Raw genomic sequence first — 10,899 nt, forward strand, 5'->3', positions numbered from 1 at the left:
TGAGCAAATTTATATTATAAAATAATAATTATTATGGTACTAACTAAGTATCATTAGATTCTTTCTTAATTATATTTTCATAGTATATTCACTTTACGTTACAAATCTTAGTATTTTTCTCTATCATTTTGGTCAAACGTGAAAATGCTTTGACTCTCCAAGATTCTTGGAATGACTTACAATTTGGGATGGAGGGAGTAATTAGCCTAGTTAGTCCATAATTAGATAATATTTATCAAATGCAAACAAAAATGCTACCATGCTTATTTTGCAAAAAAAAATTGAAACTAAACAAGATCCAAGGCCAAGACATTAGCTGCTGCTCACCTGTGGACCTTAGGCCTTGTTTAGTTGACCTTAAAAACAAAAAAAATTTCAAGATTTTCCGTCATATCGAATCTTGCGGCACATGCATGAAGCATTAAATATAGTCGAAAATCAAAGCTAATGACACAGTTTGCATGTAAATCGTGATATGAATCTTTTGAGCCTAGTTAGTCCATGATTAGACAACAATTACCAAATAAAAACGAAAGTGCTACAGTACCCAAAATCAAAATTTTTTGGGAACTAAACATAGTTCCAAAAAATTTATAAAATGAATACCGTAGCATTTTGTTTGTATTTTACAAATATTGTTCAATTGTAGACTAACCAGGCTCAAAAGATTTGTCTAGAAAATTATAGATAAACTATATAATTATTTATTTCTTTTATCTATATTTAATGCTCCATGTATGTATCACAAGATTTGATGTGACGAAAAATCTAAAAAATTTTGTAATTTTTTTGAAACTAGGCAAGGCCTGGATGTCTAGATCTCTCTTGGATTCAAGTGGATTTTCCGTTATACATTGATATTCTAGGTATATGTGGGAAACTCGGTGCATAATTTGGCACATCAGTCTAATATTTCACTATTGAAGTCGTGTTTTCCTTTCCTTTCTTTTTTTCTTTCTTTTTATTTTTGCAAAACACAGTTTTCTCTCTCTTTCTTTTTATGAGACTAGCGCGTAAGCTGTAAGGTAGGAGTCAATTTCACGCCCCTTTTGGAAGGCACGAATTTCACAAGAATCTTATAAAAAATTCACAGAAATTAGTTTATTTTCACAGGAAAAAACACACAGAAAACAGGAAAAACTACTTCAATCCAAAGGGGGCTTCACTGTCTCTGTGAACACCAGCACCTACGCTCTCCGGTTGCAGTCAATTTGACAACATCACGGTAAGAAAATGTGACACAGAAATATACAATGACATTCCGGAGCTTACAATTAGTATTTAGTGTTTTTTTGTAAATGCTTTGGGCAATGATGACTGAAATACATCAGACACTTTACTTCTTGGATCCACGTAAACAAAAATATATCTGACTTCGGCATATACATACAGCATTGTGGAGATAACATACACAACGATAATAATGCTCATGTATGTGGCAAACATTACTTTAACCATAACTTAATGACATACAATATGATCTAGAAAGAATTGTGGTGGTCCCTTCAGTTGTACTTGAGAAACTCCTTGAATCTCTACAGAAAACGTGCTTGCGGCATTCTCCCCTAGATTTCCTCTAGTGGCAGTCTCTAGTTCTAATGGACAAACTGCTCGGTTTTCAGTCGAAGAATGGAGAAATTCTTTGATGCAGATTATTAAGCCTTCTATGGTGGTGCGAAATTGCATTGACGAATATATGAGTCATCATAGTCCACGTACTTTGTCCAAAGGTGCCTGAACTGGTTCATACCGATGTCAAGCCAGGGCTTCATGTTGCCATTGAAATGCACAACAGCAGCATTTCTAATCTCCTCCATGCTGATGCTTGGATTGTATCCAAGTCCAAGAACATGCCAAGATTTCTCAAGAGGTTTTGTGGTGGAGTAGAAAGTGATTAAGCCTGGGGGTAGCGTTCCTAGCTTCCATAATGTCCGGTTCTCGTTCTGAAAATGGTAAAAAAGTCATCAATGATAATCAGTAGTAGAAAAGGAGTATTGGCTAAACTTCATTGAGTCACAGCAAACTACGGTGTTACATGGATTGACTTAGAACATTTTAAATAGTCCTATACTACACATTAATTCCAGCTGTTGCAGTTGATCCTTAACGGAGGTACTCTTATTCCTGAGCTATGCAGATTATCTTATCAAACCAACAGCTCGCCTATCATTTATCAGCTAAGAATATAAATTCTAAAATTTCAAAGAGAAACTATAATGGTTACCTGATTCTGCCAATAATGGTACTGCTCAGTACACTTCTCCCTCCTCCAAGAATCAAGATCAAAGAAATTCATTCCGTATGCCCAACCACAGGCATTAGGATTAAACTTTGCTTTGATAAGGGGGTGTGAGAAATTCATATACTGTGCATATCGATGAAAAGATCCAAAGCATGTTTCTACTGCCCCATTCACCTTCCCATCCATGTCAATCTTCCAGAGTCCAGTAAGATCCCTTTGTACCACAACATCATCATCCAGGAAAAGAATGCGGTGTAGCTTTGGGTACATCTCCGGCAAATAGAATCGCAAGTGATTAAGCATAGACAGATATTTGGGATTCCTAAACTTCATATTGCTAGCATCTTTGGTGGCATTCTCAAGCTTGTTCTCAAAATAGAATTTCTGGAGGTTTGCTGACTCCAGTTGCCGGAGCACAGGAACGTATGAGGAGTTGAGGAATTTGTAATCCTCAAATGCTTTAACCTCATAGTGTGCACCTTTTAAGTCCATTCGGCGTATTATCACCTGCAAAGACATGTCATAAACTCCTAAACTCACTTGCAACAGAAACTATTCGTGCAATGATGATGTGAATCAAATTTACTCTGGTAAAGAAAACACTTAGACAAATTGGCTGATAAGCTATGCAGAAAGTACTGTTGGCTGATTTATTGTGAGAGAAAAACACTGCTGAATAGCTAACAGATTCGGCTGATTAGCACAATAGTATTCAACATTTCAACAGGGTTGACCTTCACTCGCTGCCTCGCCATCTCTTAAGGAAAAAGAAAACCTTGATGGGGCTAAAATTCAGTACTCAAACAGCCAGTTGCCATCAGCAGTTCTGAACTTCTGATCTGTCCAACAAGGTATTTACCAAAATCTCTTATTTTACAAGATTTGGTGATCTAGAACCATATCTCAGCTTAGACTGTAGATATGCTAGTAACTGAGAAAAACAAATAGAAAAACAGTCCCAAGTTCAAAACTCCGAATGGACTGCCTTGTTTAGATCCAAAAACTTTTTGGATTTGGCTACCGTAGCACTTTCGTTTGCATTTGACAATTAATGTACAATCATAGACTAACTAGGCTCAAAAGATTCGTCTCGAGATTTACAGGCAAACTGCTACGCAAGATTCGCTATGATAGGGAATCTTGAAAAGTTTTTGGATTTTCAGTGTAACCAAACAAGGTCTACAATACACTAAAGCAACTACTAAGAAAACGTGTTGGGAAGAGGATGCTGTGCAAAATGGGTAATGGCACAAGATGATGAAGAAACAGAATGCAGCAAACCTGCATGGCGCCGAGGTTCATCCGGTCGGTGACAACATGGAAGACGTGCTTAGAGGGATCGTTGGAGTTGGCTACGGCGGAGCGCACGACGCATGAGGCCGCGAGCACGTTGTCGGAGAAGATCGCATAGTGGAAGAGCGCGGGGTCCTCGAGCGCCCGCGGCGGCGGCACCGGGTCTGCGTAGTGGTCGGGCCTTGCGATCCGCTCGGCGGTGAGGCGGACGGCGAGGCAGTGGAGCGGCTTGGGGATGGACTTGGCGGCGATGAGGGAGGCGAAGGCGCCGCGCTTCTTGGCGCGCGCGAGCAGCTCGTTCTGCGCGAAGATGGTGTCCTTGAGGCGCTGGATCTTGAGCTGCGGGTCGAAGAGCGGCTTGGAGTCGGCGATGGCGGCGCGCGCGGCGCGGATGAGGTCCTTGGCCTGGAGGTCGAGCAGGCGGGAGGACGAAACGTTGGCGGAGGCGGAGTCGGAGCCGGAGCCGGAGGAAGCGTCCGAGGCGGAGGCGGAGTCGGCGGCTATGGAGAGGGCGCGGAGCGTGTTGGTGAGGTTGCGGTGGAGCGAGGAGAGGAGGCGGAGGTGCCGCGCGCGGTCGAGGTGGAGCCTGCGCGACGCCGCGGCGAGCGCGGCGGCGGATGCGGCGGCGTCCGAGGCCTGCTTCCGGATCTGCTCTGCCCGGAGGCGGTCCCCGTTCACGGCCGCGGACCCGGCCCCTGAAGCCGCGGGCGCCGCGGCGGCGGCGAGGAGGAAGAGGAGGAGAGCGAGGACGGCGACAGGCCGCCCGGGGTTCCCGGCGCCGGCTACCATGGCTTCAGAGCTCGCACGCCCCCTGGAGCCTAGGAGTATGGCATTGCAGGAGGGAGAGGGAGGGGGTGTTGAAGGAGCAGAGCAGACGAGGAGTGGTGTGCTGTGCTGTGCAACTTGTTTGCGGTGGGGCTTTGGGGAAGAAGACAGGTAGGGATTTAATTAACCCGGGAATGGGGATTAGTGTTTGGGAAAGCAGCAGGCGGGGTCATAATAATGGCGCGGGCTGGGAACTTCGCCGCGTCGCCGACAGAGTCCGTGTGATCTCACTGACAGGTGGGGCAGGAGACGCTGAGCCCCGCATGTCAGTGGAGGTAAGCTAGAACTAGGAGCTGGGAATCCGGCCGTGGGGCGGGGGTCGTGGCCGCGTACCAGATTGACGCGGACCGTGGTCCTGCCTGTGGCCCCACGAGTCAGCGGCTCAAGGTCTGGGTGTTGATGGTTTCGGCGGTGAGCCACCATGACCAGGCAGGGGCGATGCCCGATGGGAATGTGGATTAGCCGAACCCATCGTCATGCGGGCGGTGGTGCGCGGTGGCCGGAATTCTGGTATTTTTTTTTTTGAACTTGATTCTGGTATTCGGAGGACGCATCCGGATCGGATCTTCCTCGCCACTCCAACCCCATGATGAGTGCGACCATGCTGCTGGATTTGCACCAGGTTTTGTTTAACGTAGTACTATTTTTTATATATATTTAATTATTATTATTCAACCATAACTAAGTAGGTTATAATTTATTCATCTTATAAATTATAGATAAATTATGTAATTAATTTTTTATCTATATTTGATACTCTATATATGTGTTAAAAAATTCGATAGGATAGAAAATTAAAAAAAATCAGTAAACAAGGCCCCAGACTAGACACGGACAAGCGCCACTCAAGCTGAGCGTTTTTCCCCTTATCTTTAGAGGAGGTGGACGTTTGTCAACCCATGTAATGTTGACCTGGGCACATACAGAGCCTGAGAGCCAAGCTTTGAGCACAGTGTATAAATCTTTTTAGCCACCTCCAACTCGATTCAACTCCGTCCCCAGTTGATGCATAGATAGCTAACTTTGATTATATTTTACTACGAGATGCATAGATAGCTAACTACGAGATGAATTTATTAAGTCTAAATCTATCATTAATATATATTGGTACTATAGCAATTATAACTAATCATAAACTAATTAGACTTAAAAAAATTTATTTCACGATTTCTAACTAAACTGTACAATTAGTTTTTTATTTGTATTTAATACTCCGTACATGTATCGAAAGATTCAATAGGATGAATAAAAAGTTTTTAGATGAGGAACTACCCATTAGCCCAAGGCAGAGGCTCCATGTAGAGCAACTGATGCAAGTACGGGTGCTGCAGCGAAGGTTGTTGCAAGGACAAAAATAATAATAATAAAATGCAGGATTAGAGTGAACTGCTCGAAGCCGTCATCTACATGGACCTGCTATAGCCAATAGGTGAGGGCGTGAGGCAGTATACAAACTAAAAGGAGATGAGAAGTATTTTTTGGAGGCATTTTGAATTTGTGGATAGGCATTTTTGAAGCCAAAACGATAAGAACGATGCAAATTAGGATTCCTTTATTCCCTAAAGAAAATTTGTCTTTTTTCCCCTTATCTTTAGAGGAGGTGGACGTTTTTCTATTAGTGTTACTCACACCAATGGTTTCAACAAAATTAAGGTAAAAAGAAGGTATATCTAGAAACGATAACAACGACAATTTTTGTGTTAACATAAGTCGCAAGAGCCGTGACAGATGTCTGCATTGTATCTCCCATCACTATTTCCATATTGCAACCCCTCTTTCTCAAAAAAATGTCATTATTCTACAAGTCAAAGGAATCTAAAATTTGACCAAACATATATTGAAAATTAGTAGTATTTATGATGTGTGATGAATATCTTTAGATACATCATGAAATAAATATTCATGACAAACTTATTTGAAGATACAAATATTTATAATATTTGCTATAAATCTAACTAAAGTTTAGAAATTTTGATCGAGTTCAAACCCAGTATGACATTTTTTTTGGAAAGGGAAGGAGGAAGTACATTTACATAACTTTTATTTTAGCAAGAGGAGTATATACATGATAACTGCTCCTCCGCTTGGGACAAGCAAATCAGGGCCTTGTTTAGTTCCCAAAAAATTTTGCAATTTTTTCAGATTTTCCGTCACATCAAATCTTTAGACGCATGCATGGAGTATTAAATATAGACGAAAATAAAAACTAATTGCATAGTTTGGTCGGAATTGACAAGACGAATCTTTTGAGCCTCGTTAGTTCATGATTGAACAATATTTGTCAAATACAAACGAAAGTGCTACTATTTCTATTTTGCAAAAATTTTTGGAACCAAACAAGGCCCAGATTGTTAACTTGAGCCCAGTCCAAAAAACAGGCCACCTCGTTGGGACAAGAGTAGTAGTATGAGCCTATGAGGTAAGCCCATCTTAACTAGGTTGACTTAGTCTATGGCTAGGCCAATCCTCAAAGCCCGCTTGTTCTACGTATATGCTCGTCTTTAGGTCTTGTTTAGTCTTATTTAAAAACTTTTCATCTTATCACATTGAATGTTTAACACATATATAAAGCGTTAAATATAAATTAAAAAATAATTAATTATATAATTTGTATATATTTTACGAGACAAATCTTTTTAAATCAAATTAGTGTATGATTGAACTTTAGTTGCTACTATAATTACAAATGTGTTACATTATCTAAAAGCTTTTCTTTTCGCGAACTAAACATGACATCAGCTAAGCCGGTGGCCCACTGCTCCTTGTTATTATCAGTCTTCTAAAATAAGTAGTCAATAGGATATATCAAGATATTTATATTAAATTGTGGATAATTGCCCAGAAAAAAAATGAAGCGACACACACAAAGACATGTCCGTCATGGCGTTTAATTGTGGAGGAGGCAGCACGTCCCTTGCCGCTGAAAGCAACCACGGGGAGCGGACGACGGTGTTGCTGTCGGCGGCGTCTCTTGGTTTTCGGACGTCGCAAACGGAAGCGTGCGGCCATCGCGCCATCCAACTATCACCTCAATGACCATTTTACCCCTCATCACGTGCCACCATCTTTGCTAGCTTCGCTTTTGCCCGTTGCTTCTATTCCCTCGCGGCGCTAATCTCGAGTAATGTACACACGTGTACTCCGTCGCTACGTAATCGTCAACCGTTTGTTTGCATTCATATATTTATAAAAATAATTAAAAAAACATCTATCCAACAATTTGGTAATTAACCTTTGCATTTTTATTAACTTGATAAATAGAGAGAAAGAACTCGCATATATGCCAAGCTCCACCGCGTCTGGCATCACGTCCCTCGTGTGAAATCCGCCGCCCCGGCATGTAGTCGCGCGACTACTCCCTCCTCCAGCCGCTAGATTTCTTTTGCCAAATGATTAATACCAAACCATTGGACTACCTATTTTTTACATTTGCCATATTTATTTAAAACTTGACAAACTTCCTTATTTGCCGAACAAACTATATAAAACGGTTGAAGATGCTTATACATACTCTGTTCCAAAGAGAATGTGGTTATATACGGGTTATAGGTTCAATAACGAGGCCTTATTTAGGCCTTGTTTAGTTCTATTTTTTTTTGCAAAATGGACATTATAGCACTTTCGTTTATATTTGATAAATATTATTTAATCATAGACTAAATAGGTTTAAAAGATTCGTCTCGCAAATTATAGGTAAACTGTATAATTAGTTATTTTTTATCTATATTTAACACTATATGCATGTGAAAGCCCTAGTTTGGTTTTGGATAATTGATGAAATCCTAGTACTAACCTCTATACTAAGTGTGTGTAGACTTAATAAGGTTGGTACATGCCAAGTGATGAAGCAAGAGATGATCATGGTGATGATGGTGATGACCACAAGATGATCAAGTGCTCAACTTGAAAAAGAAGAAAGAGAAAAACAAAACCCTATGGAGATCAAGGCAAAGGTATTGATTAGGGTTTTGGTTTTGGTGATCAAGACACCATAGTGGGTGTGATCACATTTAGGATAGATAGCCGTACTATAAAGAGGGAAATTCTTTGGCTAAGCGGTTATCAAGTGACACTAGGTGTCATTATTCATGTGCATGTATTTAGAATCTAGTGAGCTAATTTAACTCCTTCGAAAAAAATGATTGTGAAAATGCTAACACACGTGCACATGTTGGTTTACACATTGTGGTGTTGGCACACTTTGAGAAAGATGTGGAGTTTGAAGGGTAGAGAGAGGATGGGTTCCTCTCTCCCTCCCGTCGAGCTTGCGAGGCGGGGTTCAGCGCTTTTTGAGAAAATAAAGTGCATTTTTTCTATTGCGCCGGTGGGAAAATTGGAGAAGTCGCGGGAATGTTTCTCGTTGAGAAACACTCACCGGACGCTGGCCCAGAGGCATCGGACGCTGTGTCTGTACGTCCGGTGTGTAGGCAGTGCCTGACTCAGCTAGGGTTAGGCACCGGACGCCAGGCACCGGATGCAGGTTAGACCCTGTTGGAGCGTCCGGTGTTTTGAGTCCGGTGTTCTGCGCTTTTGCAATGCTCTCTGGGTATGAGACCGGTGAGCACCGGACGGTCCGGTTCTCAGCGTCCGGTGACCCCGCGAGTTTACATACCTCCCTGAGTTTAAGACCGGTGTGCACTGGACGTGTCCGGTGCTCTGTAGGTGACCGTTAGAGATCAACGCGCGAAAGTAGATAGGGCAACATGTGGCTGTTTCTGGAGCATCGGACGCAGGGGTTGAGCAGTGCCCCCTGCCGGGCGTCCGGTGACCCCGATTTTAGCCCAGTAAAAGAGCCAACAGCTCTATTTGTTTGAGGGGCTTATAAATACGTGTTGGCCAGTTTAGGGCTTACTCTCTTGGCATTCTAGCATACTTGACATTCTTGTGAGCCTAAGCAAACACCTCCCACTCATCTCCTTCATAGATTAAACATCTTTGTGAGATTGGGAGTGATTCCAAGTGCATTTGCTTGAGTGATTGCATCTAGTGGCACTCGGAGATCGATTTGGCTACGGTTTTCTTGTTACTCTTGGTGGTTGCCGCCACCTAGACGACTTGGAGCAGCGGAGGAGCTTTGGCACGAGTTGGTGATTGTTCGTGGCCATCTCCTGATGATTGTGAGGGGTTGTGCCTACCTCGGCGGAGAGCCAAAGGCAACATTAGTGGATTGCTCGTGTCATTGAGCGAGAGAAAAATTGGTGTCTCAATTGTGTTTGATTGGCATTCTCTCGGTGCTTGATTGTTTATATTGGTGATTGGTTCATCCCCTACACGGCGGTATAAATATCTCATCCTATCTATTACTTACCGCAAACTAGTGCAATTAGTTTAGTTGCTTACGTTGCCTTGTGTAGCTTAGTTCACTAGTGTAACTTGTAGAGACTTAGTTCTTGTGTGTATAGTGATCATAGCAACTAGAATTGTTGGGTAGGTGGCTTGCAAACACCCCTTTAGAGCTAGAGCAAAAAGCTTCGCTTTATTTTTTACTAACCACTTGCTCTAGTGTGTTTGTAGAATTTTTAAATAGGCTATTCACCCCCTCCTCTAGCTATATTAGGATCTTTCAGCATGTGCCGTAAGATTTGATGTGACGAGGAATCTAAAAAATTTTGTAATTTTTTTAGAACTAAACAAGGCCTTAGTTCCACCCAAAATCCAAAAACTTTTCAAGATTTTTCATCACATCAAATTTTGCGACATATGCATGGAGCATTATATATAGATAAAAACAATAACTAATTATACAGTTTGCCTGTAATTTGCGACATAAATCTTTTGAGCTTAACTAGTCCATAATTAGACAATAATTGCCAAATACAAACGAAAGTACTATAGTATCCAAAAATTTTTCACCCCAACAACTAAACAAGGACTAAGGCTATCTCCAACAAGAGACTCATCAAGAGACCTAAACTCAAAATAGGTCTTCAACACAATACTTATAGCCTCCAACAGACTACCTATATAAGAGCATCTCCAAGAGACTAAGTAAAATTATATTCTAAACTATAAAATTTATCCATTGTATAAAATAAAAAACTCACTCAAATCATATAGTTCCACAACAGCCTTTGTATAGGATAGCTAGTGAGGACGACATGCTATATATGACAAGCGAAAGTTTAGGAATAGCATACTTGCTATTTTAGCAAACCAGATAGCACACCTGTTGGACTTTAATTTTTGCTTTAAAAATATAAAAATAGCCTATATAACATGGATAACATATGTGTTGGAGTTGCTCTAAAAGACCCATTTTGAGTATGAGGAGAGTGAAAGCCCTAGTTTGGTTTTGGATAATTGATGGAACCCTAGTACTAACCTCTATGCTAAGTGTGTGTAGACTTAATGAGGTTGGTACATGCCAAGTGATGGAGCGAATGATGATCATGATGATGATGGTGATAACCACAAGATGATCAAGTGCTCAACTTGGAAAAGAAGAAAGAGAAAAAAAATCCTATGGAGATCAAGGCAAAGGTATTGCTTAGGGTTTTGGTTTTAGTGATCAAGACACCATAGAGGGTGTGATCACATTT

The 10,899-nt window shown here is 41.4% G+C and overlaps 1 protein-coding gene across 1 annotated transcript; it reads right to left on the reverse strand.

Moving 5' to 3' along the window:
* LOC8056062 (galacturonosyltransferase 8) lies at positions 1,237-4,479 on the reverse strand. The gene is made up of 3 exons (XM_002453824.2): positions 3,524-4,479; positions 2,225-2,749; positions 1,237-1,943 (listed from the first exon to the last, which is right to left on the reverse strand). The coding sequence occupies exons 1-3, from the start codon at positions 4,322-4,324 to the stop codon at positions 1,665-1,667; spliced, it is 1,605 nt and encodes a 534-aa protein (XP_002453869.1). The 5' UTR covers positions 4,325-4,479; the 3' UTR covers positions 1,237-1,664.

This window comes from Sorghum bicolor, chromosome 4 (assembly GCF_000003195.3).
Source record: "Sorghum bicolor cultivar BTx623 chromosome 4, Sorghum_bicolor_NCBIv3, whole genome shotgun sequence".
Lineage (NCBI taxonomy): Eukaryota > Viridiplantae > Streptophyta > Magnoliopsida > Poales > Poaceae > Sorghum > Sorghum bicolor.